At 43.4% G+C, this 20121-nt stretch overlaps 1 protein-coding gene across 2 annotated transcripts; it reads left to right on the top strand.

The window, feature by feature from the left end:
- Positions 1 to 681: 681 nt before the first annotated feature.
- Positions 682 to 19289, top strand: EEF2 (eukaryotic translation elongation factor 2). 2 transcript variants are annotated; one of them, XM_089665698.1, is made up of 14 exons: positions 682 to 989; positions 3056 to 3237; positions 4132 to 4343; positions 7383 to 7564; positions 9470 to 9575; positions 9671 to 9784; positions 12566 to 12704; positions 12822 to 13017; positions 15148 to 15406; positions 16238 to 16345; positions 17003 to 17356; positions 17711 to 17893; positions 18606 to 18738; positions 18968 to 19289. In XM_089665698.1, the coding sequence occupies exons 1-14, from the start codon at positions 697 to 699 to the stop codon at positions 19159 to 19161; spliced, it is 2655 nt and encodes an 884-aa protein (XP_089521824.1). In that variant the 5' UTR covers positions 682 to 696; the 3' UTR covers positions 19162 to 19289. The 2 variants fall into 2 exon arrangements, with proteins under 2 accessions (XP_089521824.1, XP_089521825.1); XM_089665699.1 differs by having other exon boundaries at positions 756 to 989; positions 17003 to 17360; positions 17715 to 17893.
- Positions 19290 to 20121: the final 832 nt, after the last annotated feature.

Genomic DNA, 20121 nt, shown 5'->3' with positions numbered 1-20121 from the left:
ATATCCCCCCCCCCCTTATGTATTATACATGGAGATCATATCCCCCCATAATCTCAAGAGAATACATTCAGTTCCTCTGATCTTTCCTCATAGCTGATCTCCTCCATGCCTCTTATCAGTTTGGTTGCCCTTCTCTGTACTTTCTCCAGTCCCCCAATGTTCTTTTTGTGAATTGTTGCCCAAAACTGAACTGCATATTCCAGATGAGGTCTTACTAATGATTTGTACCGGGGAAATTATATCTCTCTCTGGAGTCTATACCTCTTTTAATACAAGAGAGGATTTTGCTCGCTTTAGATCCCGCAGCTTGGCATTGCTGCCATTATTAAGCTTGTGATCTACCAGAACCCCCAGATCCTTCTCCACCATTGAGCACTTGCCATTGCTTGCATTTGAGGTTTGTTTTTTTTTTTTTGCCTATTTATGAATGCTTTGTCCTCAATGGACCATATGTCATTAAAGTGGGAAAGCTTAGATGGAAGATGCCAACTAGTGGCCTTTTCTAGTTGGCTGCATGTTTCCATGTTGGAGATTCTACAGAAAGCTTGTGTAGCGATGCTTCAGCACGGCAACATAAAGATTGTACAGATTAACAGGCTGTAGGCTTCATGCAACTTAATGATCACAATCCAAGCATCTTTCAGTATGTTGAGGGCAATGGAGTGATGGTAACTTTCATTCTAATACCAATCTGCCATGTGGGTGTATGAAGTGGGCTTTCTGCTGTATAAATGCTCAGTGGTAAGAAGTTGTACTTTTTTTTCCTCCTTACAGGTGAACTTCACCGTAGACCAGATCCGAGCGATCATGGACAAAAAGTCCAACATCAGAAACATGTCCGTGATTGCTCACGTCGACCATGGCAAATCCACCCTGACGGATTCCTTGGTATGTAAAGCCGGGATCATTGCCTCCGCAAGAGCTGGTGAAACTCGCTTCACAGACACTCGTAAAGATGAGCAAGAACGTTGTATCACCATCAAATCCACGTGAGTACACCCGGCCGTCCTCCAGAATGGGCAGATGTCAGGTCACCCTCTATCAGATGATTACTTGTTCATATGCTGTCCTACTCCAGTTACACCTTCACTCGGTCACCTGCTGTGTTCAGTGCTGGGCCTTTTATTTATCAAACAGTTATTCTGGTCAGCACAGATTATGTGCCCAAAAAACATAAAAGGTCACGTATAGGCAACTGATGAAGTGATTCAGAGGATATTGCAGCAAGAGTCGGTCAGCTAGCAATGCAGATCTGCATGGGCAGCCTCTGTTTATGACCATGGGGCCTGGTTACGCCATGTGATGACAGCGCATGGATTTTGATTGGGCCCCAAAGCTGTAGAAGTTACTTACTTTTATTTCTTCTTGATTGAAGTTCTTCTTTAAATGGCATTTTTATGTGAGCTGCAATGTCGAGCTGGTTCCTGGATTTGTCCAGACTTGTCTTCCTGCATAGGTGCTTTATCAGGCTGTCCTTTGTACTACAGATGTGCAGATACAGAGGAATGACATGGCACAGGGCAGTATAGATGGTGATAGTCCCTTCCTGCTGAGTCAGGTCATGCCTTCTCCCCACCACACTGCTGATATTGAATATCTTCATGTCTTTTTAAAGGCCTCCACTTCACCCTCCATGCTTCTAATGTGTCTAATACAGGGGTGGGCAAACTTTTTGACTTGAGGGCTGCAATGGGTTCATATATTTGACCCGGGGGCCGGACCAAGAGTAGATGAATGATGTGTATGTGTCATCCATAGTAAGTATAGTAATATTCCCCCATAGTAAGCATAGTAATTCATCCCCCCTATAGTAATTCATCCCCCCCTATAGTAATTCATCCCCCCCTATAGTATTTCATCCCCCACAGTACTATTCCCCCCCCCTCAAGTAGTAAGCCAAGTCCCCCGTGTCAATTCACTTACCTTTGCTCCGCGCGTTCCTCTCGCCGTGTTCCCGCGCCGTTCCGGTCTTCAGGGCGGACTGTGAGAGGAGCCTAGCTCGCCTCACGTTCCTCACGCTGCCCTGCCTACACACATCCTGACCGCCATCCTGACCGTATCACGCTCCACGGGCCGGATTAAAAGGTCCGACCGGGCCGTAGTTTGCCCATTGCTGGTCTAATATAACTGAGCTGCAGTGTGACAGGCTGAATAGTGTGGATGAACTTGGGGCAATGCTCCATTTATAACCTGTCAGAAACAAACCCATTTTTTGTGCTTTTTACTTAAGTGAGTTTTCCACTTTCTTCCCAGATCTAGCCGTGTAGTTTTTGCATAATGCTGAAATGGTTCAGTTCGGTCTCAGTAATGGACCCCCCCTCCCCTCTAATGCAGATGCTAATATTTTGGATTTGAGCATGCTGGGGAATTTGGTCACCTCCTAGATCTGCATATTCTTTTGGATAGACCTTTGGAGGGAGGTTATATGGTAACTCCACTTGGTAGAGAATTATCGATGGCCAGGCAGAATATAAATATATTATTTTTTTTTTTTCACAATTGAACCAGATACTTTTTATTTCTGATCTGTGTCCAGAACCTATAATTTGGACTGGTTGATAGGATATCGTAGATGACAGAAGTAGATCCAAGTGTTTGCATGATAGATTACTGGATAGGATGGAAGAAAGTGATAAATTGGAAACCGTGTGCCTCTAGCAATTGGTAGGAGTTGTGCGGTGGTGTTTTTTTGTGTGTTTTTTTTTTTTTGTGTTTTTTTTTTGCCAAAAAAAAATTGTGTTCCCTGCAGGTGTAGGCTATATTGTGCTGGTATGCGCTGCATACTAGCACATTATGACACTTTCTATACACGGAGTCCTCCAGTTGAGCATTTTCATAATGTTCCCAGCACTTCGATTGGCCAGGGCTGTGATGTCACTCCTGAAATGTGTGCAGGAGCCCCAGCTTACTGCACAGCACTCTGTATTCAACAGCATAGTCTCTGTGCATGTATGGATGACGTCATCTGCTATTGTCGATGTAAATATCTCACAAATGGTGCATTTAGGAGATTGGCATTGCACTTATGAACAAATCTGTTTTTGTTTTTTTGCAGGGCAATTTCCTTGTTTTATGAGCTCATGGACAACGACTTGGCTTTCATCAAACAGTGCAAGGATGGTTCTGGTTTCCTTATCAACCTTATCGACTCTCCCGGACACGTAGACTTCTCCTCTGAGGTCACTGCTGCCCTCCGTGTCACAGACGGTGCTCTTGTAGTTGTTGACTGTGTCTCAGGTATACATCTAAGCGGCATCTTCATGTTTGGGGGGGGGGGGGGGGGGGTTGTGGGTTTTTTTTTTTTCACTTCCAGTCCTGAATGGTAATCTCTTAAGGGGAACTTTCTTGAATTATTTTTTTTTTTTTTGCTAATTGCTTAAGCAAGGAATTGATTCAGAAAATTAAATAAACTAAAGTGTGTGTGATTACTTTTAAGCCTCCTATTTAGCTTTTGGTCCTGTAGTCTGCTCCCAGCTTTCAAGGCCCACAAATGGTTCACGTTTTTAGCTGCTCATCTCCATTACCTGATAACAGCTCAGTTTGGAGAGAACTTGCATTATTTCTGCACTAATACTAGGTTTAGGGGTTAGGTCGATTAACATGGAGTCGTGTTCTTATGGAAACACTAGAGTATGAAACCTATTGGTTTCAACCTCCCATGCCCGCCTCCAGGACTTCTCCAGGGTGTCGCCCATCCTCTGGAACTCCCTTCCCCAACCCATCAGATTATCACCTACTCTCCTCTCCTTTAGGCGCACCCTGAAAACCCACCTCTTCAGGGAAGCCTACCCCACCCCCTGCTAACTTGCCAACCTCCTCCACTCTTCCTACCACTCCATCCCCCACAGCTATCTCCTCCTGTGCCACCATCCCCTCCCTCCTAGATTGTAAGCTCCAAGGAGCAGGGCCCTCGATCCCCTCATGTTTTGCATTGTATTGGTATTGTTCTGTCACATGTTCTGTCCCCCTTTGTAATGTACAGCGCTGAGCGAACTATTGGCGCTTTATAAATACTGTATAATAATAATAATATTGGCTCTGTGGTGCTGCCACATTTGACAGTCCCCTGAAAAGACTCCGAAACGAGCTAGCTGGAAAAGCCTCAAAATATTATCTGTCCTTGTTTTGAAGGTGTGTGCGTACAGACAGAGACTGTCTTGCGGCAGGCCATTGCAGAGAGGATCAAGCCAGTTCTCATGATGAATAAAATGGACCGGGCTCTGCTGGAGCTTCAACTGGATCCTGAAGAATTGTACTTGACCTTCCAGAGGATAGTGGAAAATGTCAACGTCATCATCTCTACCTACGGAGAGGGAGAAACTGGACCTATGGGGAACATCATGGTAAGAAGGCGTGATCTGTGTGCGGGTTATCTCTGTGCAGACAACAGAACTGGCAGATGGGAGCTGGAGATAATTTTGATAAATGGAGCTTGTGCACTATTCTGCAGAGTCACATTGTGGTCTGCTCTTCTGTAGATTTTTGCAGCTAGGAATGGCCCTAAAGTATGTGGTTGTTAAATCTTCATTTGAAATTAAGTGCTTATTACTGCAGGTCAAATACCCTACCAATGAAGTACATTCTGATCACAACTGTCGCATTACATTACATCGAGTTTATATAGCGCCAAAGGGTTTGCTCAGCGCTGTACAATAGAGGGGGGGACAATACATGAAACATTACAGCAACTACAAACAGCACACGAGGGGTTATAGGGCCCTACTCTTTCGAGCTTACAATCTAGGAGGGAGGGGGTAGTGGTACAGGAGGAAGTGGTTGTGGGGGATGGAGTGGTAGGAGGAATGAAGGAGAGCAGCAGTTAGGTGAGGGTGGGGTAGGCTTCCCTGAAGAGATGGGTTTTCAGGGAGCGCCTGAAGGTGAGGAGGGAAGGTGACAGTCTGATGGATTGGGGTAGTGAGTTCCAGAGGATGGGGGAGGACCTGGAGAAGTCCTGCAGACGTGCGTGTGAGGAGGAGACCAGGGAGCAGGATAGAAGGAGGTCCTGTAAAGAGCGAAGGGTACGGGTAGGGTGGTACTTGGGAATCAGGTTGGTTATGTAGTTAGGGGCAGTCGCATAAACTCAGATCTGGTCAACACTGGCCATAAATCGACCTTTCACTGCAGCTCTGGTCAAGTTCACTAGGCCTCTTGCGGGAATCGTTTCTCAGCAGTTAAAGGGAACTGGTTTAGCTAGGAGCGTAGACTTGTTGCTTTCCTGACTATTAAGTCCCTACCTGGATGGTTTTTGAAGGTCTTGACTGGCTACCTACTTTTTCTTCATTACTTATAGTGTAGGGCAGGGGTACTGAATTAAAATTCAGGGGAGTCCGGTCAGTGAAAGTTTATTTCCATTGGAGGTCATGTTGGTCAAGTGTCATGTTGGTGCTATTACCCAGATCCTTTACATCACAGCCTCCCATGCACATCAGTCATCGTCGTCGTCCCCCTCACACTGTCCTACCTTCACACAAGATGGCAGGTCTGGACATAGGGCAGGACTTTTTATATTAAAGTAACCGATTGCTTGGACCGCCCTGCTGGCTAGCAGCCAATAGCTCGCTTCCAAACATGAAAAGTCGTGCCCTATGTCAAGATCTGCTGAGCTTCCCATCTTGTGTGAATAAGGCAGGACAGTGTGGGGAGGACGGGGGGAGTGCTGCAAGAAAGGGACAGGCCTGCTGTGCCTCAAATGTTGTGCCCTTCCTTGAGGATAATAGTGGCAGGTGGGCAAGCCAGTGGCAGGGAGAGGACATTCAGGCAACTTTGATTCTGCAGTCCGGAAAGGAATGTTTCTGGGTCCAGATACGGACTACGGTCCGCCGTTTAGTGATGCCTGCTGTAGGGTAAGAATGGTGTATTTTACATGTGCATGCTTCAGGGGAAAAGGCAGCAGTGGCAGCTACAGTATTTGAGTCCACATTTGAAGATGGGTCACATGGCTAAAATACAGATCATCCTTGTGTTAAATCTTTCCTTTGAGCCATTGGGGTGATTTTACTAAAGGCAAACGCTGTGCACTGGAAGTGCATCCGCTTTAAATCTAAGTGGAGAATGCAAAGAAAATGGCTTTTTTTTTTTTTTTTTTTTTTTGCTTGCACATGATTGGATGACGGCTTCCCTATCAGCTCTAGAACGGCACTTGCAAGTGCCCTTGCAGTGCAGATTCTACCTTTAGTAAATCAAACCCTCTGTTCTTATCTGGGTCATGTATGCAAATTGTCTGACTTTGTTAATGTATGTTTCCAGACAGAGGCTCAAACATTACTGAACTCATTTGATTTGTGTACTAGCCATATAATTTACATTTTAGGAGGGGGATTGACAAGGTAGCTTCTAGTGTCTCCAATAAGTTTGCTTTAACCACTTCCCGACCGGCCGTTGCATATAAACGGCCGGATGGTGGCACTGCAGGGTCGGGTGGCCGTTTATGAACAGCCTCCCCGCACCCTGCTTGTGCGCGCTCCCTGGGAGCGCGCAGCACCGCGATCCGGTGCCCGCTGTGAAACACCGATCGTCGGACGGGACCTCTGTACGAGGTCCCGATCATGTGATCACTGGCCAATCGGTGATCACATGCAAAGTAGTAAGCAAGATGTCACTTCTGACATCACTGCTTACTACGTGTGAAATCTGTGAATGGTCACATGGTACAAGGCTATTCACAACAGCCTTGTACCATGTGACAAGCTGTGACCAATCACAGCTCACTCAGTACTTCTCAATGACTGCAAGAATGCAGACAGAGAGAAAGAGAAATGATTGCTTTTACATCCTATATGGGTGTAAAAGCAATCGGTGTAAAAAAAAAAAAAAAAAAAAAATAATCACCCCCCCACAAGTAGTACAGTGTCACCATGGTGACACTGTACTGCTAGGGTGACAGTATGTAAAAAAAATAATATAAAAAATAAAATGTAAAAAAAGTTTAAAAATTATAATTTTTGGTTAAACTAATTTTTTTTACTAAAAAGATAACTGAATAAATTTTGGCAAAGATTTATGATGAAATATTATTTATTTGCAAAATTTTATTAAACACTTTTGTTCAAAGTTTTTGGACTTTTTCACTTACATAGCAAAAAAAATAAAAATCCCAGCAGTGAATAAATACCACCAAAATAAAGCTTTATCTGTCTCAAAAAAATGGTAAAAACTTCATATGGGTACAGTGTTGCATGACTGCGCAATTGTCATTAAAAGTGTGATAGCGCTGAAAGCTGAAAATTGCCCTGGACAGGAAGGGGGTAAAAGTGTCCGGTCTGGAAGGGGTTAAAGTAAATCTGCTGTGAGAATTGCAGAGATCTGCCACTGTAATACTTAGTCACAGTCTTATGTTTCGGAACAATATTTCAGTGTCTTACTTTGATTTCCTGTGGTTCTAGATTGACCCAGTAGTTGGAACCGTTGGTTTCGGTTCTGGTCTCCATGGCTGGGCCTTTACCCTGAAACAGTTTGCTGAGATGTACGTTTCCAAATTTGCTGCCAAAGGAGAGAAGGCACAGCTTACACCTGTAGAACGTGCAAAGAAAGTAGAAGACATGATGAAGAAGCTTTGGGGAGACAAGTACGTAGACCTACAAGTGTCTTTTTGCTTTAATTTTTGTTGTATGGTGCCAGTACATTGATTAGCACGGTTGGACCCCATCTAAAATGGTATGTTCATTATCACTTTTATTGTACGGAGTCTAGTGCTGCAAAACCTAAATCAGCCCTTAAAAAAAAAAAAAAAAAAAAAAAAAAACTATTTTCCATGACGCTTACAGACTGTAGCTAATGTCCTATCTTGCCAGCCAAACTCAGGGCGGTGTTCTGAAGGAGAGTATGCAAGGCACCAATTCGACTCGCTGGTTATAAACCCTTTCTGATAAATGTTAATCTCCTTTTCCCGATGGAGACATCCGTATGAGGATGGCATTTGTGTCCAGCCTGAGTTGACCAGGCAATGTTGATTGGAAAGGCATAATTTTGGTCTCTAAATATTGTAATTTAGGTTATTGTCACTCGGATGCCATCAGTTCAGTTGCACGTATAATAAAAATCTGATTACTGATTTGGGTTACATTAGTCTGAGTTTGCACGTCTGTCTTCATTTCAGTTTGCAATAGTTCTATTCAGTTTTACTTCCGTTTTTATAAAACCATTTATGTCCACGAAAATGGAAAAAGCTGCAGACGCGGATGTTAGCAGTTGCAAATGGACACATGTGCCCATCCATAGACCACCTGTGTAATTCAGTCTCAAAAACTGCCACGGATCCAGACCGAGCCCCTGTGTGAAAAAGTCTTTGGACTTGCCTAAAAATGATGCTGCTATTCAATACTATAAAATATGTAAGAAATGTCCCCAATGATAAGAACATAAATTGGTGAGTCTTTATGATGAATATAGCGTGATCTACAGCTTCCAATCCAGTGGTGGTGCTCCCAGTGATAAGGTAAGGATTACGCACTCACCAGAAGCGTAATTTTAATTACGCAGTATGTAAATCAACACGGATCCACTTCACCGATATAGGTCTGGACTGGAACTCAGGGTAGGTTCTCCTTCAAGATGATATGCATATGAATGCGCACGCACTGCTTCAGAGGCGGAGGCTAAGTGCATGCGCATGAAACGTGTTAGGAGCCTAGGACGTTGTGACGTCACACCGCCGGTGCCACGTGGAGGACTGGTGGCCAACTTGGATCCTGGATGGGACCTCTGGCCAGCTGGATCTACCTACATCCATTGAGGGTTCATACCCTTATCTTGAAGGAGAACCTACCCTGAGTTCCAGTCCGAACCTATATCGGTGAAGTGGATCTGTGTTGATTTACATACTGCGTAATTAAATTACGCTTCTGGTGAGTGCGTAATTCTTACCTTATCACTGGGTGCACCACCACTGGATTGGAAGCTGTAGATCACACTTTATTCATCATAAAGACTGTCACTGATTTATGTTCTTATCATTGGGGACATTTCTCACGTATATTTTATTAGCGCTGCTCATATTTTTATACATTTATTACAAGGCTTTGTTTGGTTTCCTTGAGTGTTCAGCTGCTTACCTTACAAGAGCGCTCACTTTTATTGCTATTCTATTCTGCTATTCAATATTGTTGGTGTCAACCGTAGAAGTGACTAGTTCTGAGAACCTTTTTATCTTGGCAAAAATTGCAGTGGGAGGATTAAGAACTAGTTTTTAGCTTTGTGTAGATATACAGGTAATCCTGAGATATGACATGCCAGCCATACGATTTTTTTTCACATGGCTGTTTGCTAGATCTGATCGCATTCATTTAGTCAGTAATTCTAACTTTTCCAAAGATTCGTACTAATTTATTTTGAGACCTTTGTTTCGTTTTCCTGATTGCTTACAACATTCATAGATCATTGCAATGTGGAGGTTGCAGGCTGAACCCTTATGGTTTTTTTCTATGTTCTAACATAAGTACTAACAATCAATCCACACTTGCTTTGCTTTTAGGTATTTTGATCCAGCTTCTGGTAAATTCAGCAAATCTGCAAACTCTCCTGAAGGAAAGAAGTTACCCCGAACCTTCAGCCAACTTATTCTGGATCCTATCTTCAAGGTAAGGGATATTTAAAACCAGTTTGAGAGAGAGCGGTTGCAATATGAAATTTCTTCAGAGAATCAGTTTTTTTTTTGGTCTTTGTCTGTCTCTAGATATTTGATGCCATCATGAACTTCAAGAAAGATGAAACTGCCAAACTGATTGAGAAGCTGGATATCAAGCTGGACGCTGAGGATAGAGACAAGGAAGGAAAGCAACTTCTGAAGGTACGGGGCTGCAGACTAAATGAGAAATTAACTCATTAGCCTCCATCAGCTCTAGTAACTCACATGCCTTCAGTGTTCCCCAGAATTTTTTTTTTTTTTCTTTTTTTTTTCTTCAGTCAATTAGGGGCAGGCTTAGAAGTGAGATGCAATTTTTGATACCTTTTTGACCTTTTTTGTGGGTTTTCAGTAGATCTTTGGTGAACACAGAGAAATTGTGTACCCTGCACCTCCTTATTTTTTTCCAAGAAATATATTTAAAAAAAATCCTGCTTGCTGTGTTTATGGGGCATGTTTCGTCCAGTGAAAATGGCACCAAAAACGCATCTCCTCATGTGAATGGAAACTGCAGCAAAAGTGCAGTGTTTAGTAAGAAAAAACAGCGGCAAATGGCATCTGTTGTGGGGGGGTTCCTTCTAAATGCAGCCTTAGAACCAGTAGCCTAATGCTCTGGAAGTACTAGTCTCGGGAGGTTTGATGTCACTACTGCGCAGGTAATCTGTTTGGAGGCTTGGATCTTGTGAAGCAAAGCATTGTTTCTACCAAACTGGCCACCGTCGCTCAGGCATCATGCCCCCCCCCCCGAACTCCAATCAATAAATGCCTACGTATCCATGTACACACATTGGCTTTTACCAGAGTTGAGGAGCAGCGGAGTTTAGGGGCAGTTGAAACATTTCTCTCCTGAACACAGAAGAGTCGTGTTTGGGAGACTTAACATTTTGGCCAAAAATGCATCTTGGCTGTTGATATCAATGGAAAATACTCTGGCCAATCAAATGTCCAAGCGCTAAATTCTGTTCCGTGTTTTACACACATTTTTGCCACTTTTTAGCATATTTCTGCTGCCATGAGAGCTAAACCTCTAGGAGAGTTCAAGTGCACATAAGGCCATACAGGACCAGATATAGTGAGTCAGTAATGAGGAAAAATGTCATTGTTCACAACTTGATTGGTGATTGACTGATTCTTTGGCTGCCGGACTTTGACACCAACTGCATGCTCATTACAGGTCTGACAAACGATTACGCCTAATCTGCATTTGTTTTTACAGGTCAGTGATGGTGGCCATAGAATCAGCTTGACTGGCAGTCAACTAGTAATTTTGCAGCCGAGAAAGCTTTCATAATGTGCTAGAAGGGTTACTATAAATCTTTACCGATTTGATGAGGTTATTCAAATCAGGTGTCCTATTCTGTAGGAGTGGCTTAGTAAGTAATAAAGTCAACGGGCCATGCAGGACAGTTAGCTTTGTGCGTGAGAATATGGTACTCCAACAAGACTTGTGCAATCTGTTAGAATTGTCCAATTAATCCTGGAAAGTGCTGTCACTTGGTGTGCCAGAGTGGTGGTTGTAAAAGTTCTAATTAGAATCTGCCAATGTCCAGGGAAAATAGAAATCATCCTTCTGTCTGTAATAGCCGGATTGTGGCTGATCAATGACAGAAATCTGTGGTTTTACTAAACTCAAAGTTGTAGTTTGAATATATTGAGTGGCAAGACTTGACTTATTTGCCACTAGAGATACAATTTCAGGATTACTTCAGGTTATGTTAAAATACACTTTCTTTTTTTTTTTTTTTTTTTAAACTTCATTGAGGGATGTGGGGTTGAGGGTTTAAATCAGAACTACACTGCATCTGATAACCACGAATGCTATTTAATTCCTTTTTTAATATTCAATGAAAACTCAACCATCCATGTCTCCATACTGTATTTCTTGAACACCTCCATTTCTGGCCGTGGCCATCTTGAGTAAGGGCAGATGATTCATGTAGCTATTTACTTCCTGGAATCCCATCTGCCCCTTAGGCACAAACGCAGGAGGGTGTGCTTAGCTGAGAAGCCCTCCCCACTCCTGAAGACTCCTGGGATGTATGACAATTGCATGGAAACCAGGAAGTAACTGGAGAAATATATTTAAAAAGGAAATATACCTTCATTCCTATCTATTTATTCTAGCAGCATAAGGATTTTTAATCATTATTATTATTATTATTATTATACAGTATTTATAAAGCGCCAATAGTTCACTCAGCGCTGTACATTAGAGGGGGACAGAACATGTGACAGAACAATACCAATACAATGCAAAACATGCAGGGATTGAGGGCCCTGCTCTTTCGAGCTTACAATCTAGGAGACTGAAGTTGCACTTCAAGCCCTACCTCTAGGACAACTGATACTAGGCAAAAATTCACTTCTCTGCTTGTGGGCTGTATGAGTCTTTTCTAGTTTGGTTACTGAGAATTGTTCCTTTCTTCAGGATAGAAAATCTGCAATAGGTGTCCCTTTAAATGACAGCTGCTTGCCGTTGTGAACATAGGATCTGCAGCACAAATTTTATAGATAAAATTGCTAAATACAGGAAATCAGGTGTTTTACCTCAAATAGTCATTTAGGACGTGACTTTTCATGCATTGTACACAGCACATTACAAGGGTTGGTTACATATGGTCCTTTCAACATTTTATGTACAAAAGCTTGTGGCTTCGCTCCAAGCTAGGAAACAGGAGAAGATCCCGTATTGAGGGAGCAGTGTCTGTAGACGTTCCAGTCACTTGTGTGTGTAAGAGGAATGGATGCCACTCAATCCCTGGAGTCCCGTGTGTAGGATGGCCTCAGCCGCTGTTCCAGCCACACCCTTTGTGTTTTGCCCCGCCCACCAGGGGGGCTTGATCACATAATTTTATTTGTTTGGCTTTTGTTATGCAGTCTGAAGAACATCCATTTTATCTTCTCTAGTCAGTTCTGGTCTGATGTAATGCTTTATAATTTTTGCAGGCTGTAATGAGACGCTGGTTGCCCGCTGGAGATGCCCTTCTTCAGATGATCACAATCCATCTGCCATCACCGGTTACTGCACAGAGATACCGATGTGAGCTCCTGTACGAGGGACCACCCGATGATGAGGCTGCCATGGGTAAGACAGAATTCCTGATGTGGGGTTGGCAGTCTACCTAATAATATATTGCCTCAAATAGCTCTTCGAAGGGTTTAATAGACCTTAGAGTTCTAAGATGTATTAATATCCTCATAGGTGTGAAAAACTGCGATCCTAAAGGACCCCTGATGATGTATATATCCAAGATGGTGCCTACATCTGATAAGGGGCGTTTCTATGCCTTTGGCCGTGTCTTCTCCGGGATTGTATCTACAGGACAGAAAGTGCGTATTATGGGTCCTAACTACACACCAGGCAAGAAGGAGGATCTCTACCTGAAACCCATTCAGAGGTAATTGCTATTGCTGCATTGGAGACTGGGTTACAGAATAGGAAACACCATGAGGAGGAAGTCTGAAGGGGTTAGGATGTTAAGAAAAATGAATGGTGTGGTTTTGGAAGTTTGTTTTACCTGCACACTCAGGTTTAATTTAAGGGTATGTACATCCAAATTAGAGGAAGGGTTTAGGAATTACAGCTCTTAAGATTTGCGCCCCCCCCCCCCCCTTTTTCAAGGGTCCAAAAGTAATTACACGATGGAATCAAAAGCTGCTTCATGGCCAGGTGTGGGCTACTCCTTCGTTATTTCTTTATCAATTAAAAAGGCCTGGAGTTTATTTTAAGTGTGGTATTTGCATTCTATTGCTGTGAACCTACATCATGCGTTCAAAGGAGCTGTCCATGCAAGTGAAAGGGGCCATTGTAAATCTTCAAAAACAAATCCGTCAGAGAGATCGCAGCAACATTAGGAGTGGCCAAATCAACAGTTTGGTACATTGAGGAAAGAAGAACGCACTGGTGAGCTCAGCAACATAAAAAGTCATGGACGTCCACAGAAGACAACAGTGGTGGATGATCGCAGGATCCTCTCTATGGTAAAGAAAAACCCATTCGCAGCATCCAGACATGTGAAGGACACTCTCCAGGAGGTGGGTGTATCATTGTCAAAGTCTACAATCAAGAGAAGACTTTACGAGAGCAAATACAGAGGGTTCACCACAAGGTGCAAACAATTCATAAGCTTGAAGAATAGAAAAGCTGGAAAAAAAAAAAAAAAAAGCCAGACCAGTCCTGGAAAAGCATTTTTGGACGGGTTAAACCTATTCTGTACCAGAATGACGAGAAGAAAAGTGGAGAAGGCTTGGAACAGCTCATGATCCAAAGCACACATCTGTAAAACATGGTGGAGGCAGTGTGATGGCATGGGCATGCATGGTTTCCAGTGGCACTGGGTCATTGGTGTTTATTGATGTGACAGAAGCAGCCGGATGACTTCTGCAGTGTTTACAGATATACTGTCAGCCCGGATTCAGCCAAATGCAGCAAGGGTGATTGGACAGCGCTTCACAGTACAGATGGACAATGATCCAAAACACACTGCAAAAGCAACCCAGGAGCTTTTGCAGGAAAAGTGGAATATTCTGCAATGGCCGAGTCAACCACCTGATCTCAACCCAATTGAGAATGCATTTCACTTGCTAAAGGCAGAAAGACCCACAAACAAAACAACTGAAGACAGCTGCAGATAGAGCCGGGCAAAGCATCAGAAAGGAGGAAACCCAGTCTTTGGTAATTTCCATGGATTCCAGACTTTAGGCAGTCATGCCAGTAAAGGGTTCTCAACAAAATATTAAAAACGAACATTTCATTTGTCCAATTACTTTTCGTCCCTTGAAAAAGGAGGATGGCTACTCTTAGCTGTAATTCCTAAACCCTTCCTCCAATTTGGATGTACATACCTTCAAATTTAAACCTGAGTGTGTGCACTTTCAGCCCATATCCATTATAGAACTATAGCTTGGATATGTTTTGGTACATGCCTGAAAAATAAATGTATGTATAAAAGCTGTGTCTGAGTAATGCAGGTCCATGCTAATGGGATCTCTGCTGATCTATATATGCCTTGTTCTGCTTCGTGTGGTGGCAACCATCTTTGTATAGAGGGAGAGCACTTTTCGTGCGTCATATCAAACGCTCCTCACCCTGCGCTGTAGGTCCTCTGCTACAGCTTGCACAGTATTGATATCGGACCTCATTCCAAATCTGTTAAAACTAACAGAGGCAGTAGTGCTTTAGATCACTCTGCAGATATGAGGCTACAGAACGCAAGTGCCTAGGCATAGTCGCATTTCAGGAAGTCAGATCTTTCAGAAGACAGATTACCAGGGTACTGTTTAATTGTAGCCATCTAGGTGTTCATATTTATTTTCAACTTTTTAGTGCAGGTTTTCTTTAGGCAAACTAGCTGCTATCTAGACGGCTTCATATAAAATCATTAATTTTCTTTAGTAAGGTTGAGACTTTATATTCCCTGTTGATTCTAAATCTGGAGAATGTCAAGTGAATTACTTTTTTTTTTTTTTTTTTTTTATGTTGGCCTGGCACAGTTGTTCTAAGTGTTCTGTACGTTCTTAATCCACAGGACCATCCTGATGATGGGTCGTTATGTTGAGCCCATTGAGGATGTCCCTTGCGGTAACATAGTCGGTCTTGTCGGCGTTGACCAGTTCTTGGTAAAGACTGGAACCATCACCACCTTTGAACATGCCCACAACATGCGTGTCATGAAGTTCAGTGTCAGCCCTGTCGTCCGTGTGGCTGTAGAGGCGAAAAACCCAGCTGACCTCCCAAAACTGGTTGAAGGTCTCAAACGTCTGGCCAAGTCTGATCCTATGGTGCAGGTAAGACAGACCTATTGCCCTTCAGCACAACCAACTAGAATCTTAAGATACCATAGTGTACACTAAAATATCCTTCTAAAAAAATCCATATAGATCCACTACTTTATCGCCCTGTGATCAGTCACATAAAACTGTTTCTTACCACGTTTTTTGGCTTCCTTGTAACCTTTTTTCCTTGAGCTCCCAAACCTGTCTCGTTTAGAACACATAGTACATCTTGGGTATGGTCATGTGTACTGCTCTATGGACACTAAAAATCCCATAGTTCATGGTTTTGTCTTGGGAGCTAGCAAGAGGATGGCTGTCCCGGGACCATGAAGGACAGATGTAGGCACTCTTTAACAAGTTTGATCACAAAAAAAGATTTTGGAGGCGGCTGGGAGCAAGAGAATTGTTTGAGTTAAAAAAAAAAAAAAAAATTATATATAGATCACACCCTGGGCTGGTTCTCACGTGTGTTTGCAGTATAAATGCATTCATGGTGTTTTGATTGGTGTGAACTAGGGCCATTAGAATACATGGAAGTCAGCTTGGCATTTGCCTAAATAGAATATCTTGAAATATGTTCATTCAAAATATGCAATAGACTTCATTGTAGAAAAGCATTTTACGTGTCCTTACAAAGCTTGAGCAACAGTGTGTGTGGTGGGTTTTTTTTTTTTTTTTTTTACTTTGAGTATTGCATGTTGTCTGTGTGGGTTGTGCCAGGAGGAAGCATGTGCCTCTGCACCCAGACTGCTGTTTGCCACCTTTTATGTTGGATTTGGCGTTATTCAGTGGATGTCTGAAGTTCTTTAAGGTCACTTTTTCTTTTCTTTTTTTTCTTTATAGTGTATAATTGAAGAGTCTGGAGAACACATCATTGCTGGAGCTGGTGAGCTTCATCTGGAAATCTGCCTTAAAGATCTGGAAGAGGACCATGCCTGTATTCCCATCAAGGTAAAAGGCCTGTGTGTTTTCTGTGTAATGCTGGTTAGATGTGCAAGTGTCTTGAACAATGGTTAGAGAAACCTTTTGGCTGTCTAGTGCCAGAACCTGCTTTGTCATACAGCATTCCTCAATAGAAGAGGCCCTGTCCATTAACGCCTTCATCAAAGGACCAGCCCCAGACCACATTTCTCTCACAGGTGGTGTGAACGTGGGCATCATCTACCATGGAAGTGCTCAAGGGCCTCGAAGCCAACACCTTAACATTCTGAGAATAAACCTTGAGCAGGTTTTGACATTCTTTAGCCAACTTGACACCAATCCTTTTGGTCACTTTATGGGTAGAGGAGTTTGTGACCTTGCTTGGTTCCATTGATAAAAGGCAATGAGTTGCACCCCCAGTCTTTTATTCTAATGAGCCTTTAATGAAGGCATTACTGTGTCTATATACATGGACAGAGCTGGCCAAACACATGGTAATGCAGCTTTGGACATTGGTGTACCTGAAATGTCACCTGAATGCCGATATCCATAACTGTCTTCTGCCCATCTTACCTCCTGTATGAAGCAGGAGCCGGGGCCTGCCTCAAGACCCTTGGCTTGCTGCTTTGTGGGGAGCCCATTTGCATGTTCATGTACAAATATATTTTCTATTTTTCTGGTTTCCAGAAATCTGACCCTGTTGTATCATACCGTGAGACTGTAAGCGAAGAGTCCAGCCAGCTTTGCCTGTCCAAGTCCCCAAACAAGCACAACCGTCTGTACGTCAAAGCCCGGCCGTTCCCCGATGGCCTGGCTGAAGATATCGACAAAGGAGATGTCAGTTCCCGACAGGAGTTGAAGACTCGTGCCCGTTACTTGGCAGAGAAGTACGAATGGGATGTGACTGAGGCCAGGAAGATCTGGTGCTTTGGACCTGATGGAACAGGACCCAACATCCTGGTTGATGTTACCAAAGGTGTCCAGTACCTCAATGAGATCAAGGACAGCGTTGTTGCTGGCTTCCAGTGGGCCACCAAAGAGGCAAGTATTGCAGCTTTTTATATGGCTGAAAGCCATGTCAGTCGAACGTTGGTTACCTGGCACCCCAAAGTAGGTCCTGCTTACAGGAAAAGATCTAGATGGTTCCTAGGATGTTCTGTAGTACAAGAAACGTGCCAGTTTTTGCTATTGACTGTAGGAGAAAAATAATGGGGGATGCCAGTCAGTAGTTCTTGTAGTCAGGCATGATATCCTCACTAAATGGGTATTTGGGAGATGTCTATGGCATGACCAGCTGAATTTGCAAAGTATAAACTTGGCATAGCTCTTGTAGTACATCTTCATTTTCTTTTTTTTTTTTTTTTTGTGATTTACATTTTATGAATGTCTGTGCAGGGAGTTCTTTGTGAAGAGAACATGCGAGGCGCCAGGTTTGACATTCATGACGTCACCCTGCATGCTGATGCCATTCATCGTGGAGGTGGACAGATCATCCCCACTGCAAGAAGAGTCCTGTATGCTGCTGCCCTCACTGCCCAGCCCAGGCTAATGGAGCCCATCTACTTGGTGGAGATCCAGGTAAGAGAATGCCAACTAGCCGGGAAATTGCCTGAATGTTTTTCGAGACTGACAATATCTGGTATTGCTAGTGGCAGGGTGTTTTTGTTTTTTTTCTCCACAGGAGAAATACGATTTCTCTTGCAATGCAAAGCTTGCTGTTATGAATCCAACTCATTCATGAACTGTCAATGAGTTACATTTTTGACAGCTCAAAATAGTGATCTGTGATTGGCTGGAGCTGGTCACATGGTGCTGGGATTGGCCCACAGCTGTCACTTAATACATGGGGCCAATGAAGGCTCACTAGGAAGAGAAGCCGAGCTGTTATGAATGAGATTGATTCAGCTTTGTTTACATTTGTGATGTCATCGCATAGCAATCACATGATCACCAGGATCTTCATTCTGCTGTGTACACCGGACACAGCAGTCATGGTTGGGGAGTGCTGCGCCCCCTTGTGTTGGTACAGCCAGAGCGATGTACAGCACTTTAACTGCAATGTACTGCAACCGGGTGGCAGCTACAGTAAAAGCGAAAAAAAAAAAAAGCAGTGCCATGTTTTCCTACAAAGGAACAGACTGAGGGGGTCATATGGATGCAGCCAGGGTGTAGCACTGCATGGATGTAAAATCATTCTTCAGATACTTCACTGGGCAGATACATAAATGCAGAAAATAAATCTTTGTGGAGCTTAAATTTTTGTTTACTGAGAACATCTCCTTCTGTCCAGTGTCCAGAGCAAGTTGTAGGTGGCATCTATGGTGTGCTGAACAGGAAGCGTGGACACGTCTTTGAGGAGTCCCAAGTGTCCGGAACCCCGATGTTTGTAGTGAAAGCCTACCTTCCCGTCAACGAATCATTCGGTATGTTCTACACTTTGGTTTCGATGCAGTTCAGCAGCCTATGACTGCGCATGCACACATTTTTCCCTTCAGATTTTATAATGTCAAAGTAACCAGCATACACTGGCTGTAACCTCCAATTTCATTCCCTTTTCTTGGCCTGTAAGATTTTCCTCTTGTCTGAGACCCCATCCACAATGAGGACTGTGTGCCTTGCTTTAATTGTAATGGACTTTTTATTTCTCTGCAGGCTTCACTGCTGATCTCAGGTCTAACACAGGTGGTCAGGCCTTCCCTCAGTGCGTGTTTGACCACTGGCAGATCCTTCCTGGAGACCCCTTCGATGTCAGCACTCGCCCATCACAAGTGGTGGCTGAAACCCGGAAACGCAAAGGCTTGAAGGAAGGAGTCCCAGCCCTGGACAACTACTTAGATAAATTGTAACAGGGTCGCCATTCTCATTAAACCAAGCTCACTACACCGGCAGTGTCTGTCCCTGCTGATCCAACACCATGCACATTGTTTGCCCAGGAAAACAAGACAAAAAATAAATAAAAACTCAAAAGAAGTGAGAGGTGTTTCCGGGTTTTGTTTGTTTGTACTGGGAATAAGCTGAACCGCATTAAAGAGTAAATCTGCTTCCAATTGGATGTCAAGGTAAACCAGTTTTGCTTCACTCACCTCAGATTCAGTAGTTCAGGGCAGCAGCCGGCATTTACCCCCCAGGACTTCAAAAGTAGATTTGGCCATGAAAATGTTTGATTCTCATTTCTCTATGGCGATGACAGAATCCCTCATGTTCCTGCAGCTATTCTTTGAGGGGGGGGGGGGAAGCCCTGGATGCAGCCCATGATAAAATTGTTTGGCACCTGTGCTTTTAGGTGATGGATTTGTCTACAGATGTCTCTAAAGATTCTTTTTCATGGGCTTTAGTCCCTTATTACCTATTTTGTACACTGAGTGAAATGAAGCCTTGGCCTTCCCTCAGCAAAGGTGCTAGCCGCCCACAGAAAAAGATTAGCCTAACCACTGGCCTACCGGGCATTTCACCCCCTTTCTGCCCAGAACCGGTTTCAGCTTTTAGCGCTGCCGCACTTTGAATGACAATTGTGCAGTCATGCAACACTACCAAAGCAAAATTTTGTATCATTTGGAGACAGGTTTTTTTTTTTTTGTTTTGTTTTTTGTACTCCACCACTAGGTTTTTGTTTTTTCCTTGCTAAACAAAATTTTTGGGGAAAAAAAGTTTTGGTTATAAAATTTTGTAAAGTAATTTTTTTTTCTGCTTCACTGATGAGGTGGCATTGATAGATGGCACTGATGGGTACTACTAGAGCAGTGTTTCTCAACCGGTTTTCAGTCAAGGCACACTTTGTAGAATTGGGTGCCTCAAGACTGTCCATA

This window comes from Staurois parvus, unplaced genomic scaffold (assembly GCF_062004578.1).
Source record: "Staurois parvus isolate SC_StPar_1 unplaced genomic scaffold, SC_StPar_1.0 ptg002299l, whole genome shotgun sequence".
Classification (NCBI taxonomy): domain Eukaryota; kingdom Metazoa; phylum Chordata; class Amphibia; order Anura; family Ranidae; genus Staurois; species Staurois parvus.
The sequence above is the reverse complement of the archived record's forward strand: the minus strand, read 5'-3'. Positions and strand labels throughout refer to the sequence as shown.

Coding starts and splice junctions, on each gene's coding strand:
- EEF2 (XM_089665698.1), top strand. CDS start 697: ATGTGGGTGTATGAAGTGGGCTTTCTGCTGTATAAATGCTCAGTGGTA. Junction 3,238..4,131: donor AGTTGTTGACTGTGTCTCAG/GTATACATCTAA, acceptor CTTGTTTTGAAG/GTGTGTGCGTACAGACAGAG. Junction 9,785..12,565: donor AAGGAAAGCAACTTCTGAAG/GTACGGGGCTGC, acceptor TAATTTTTGCAG/GCTGTAATGAGACGCTGGTT.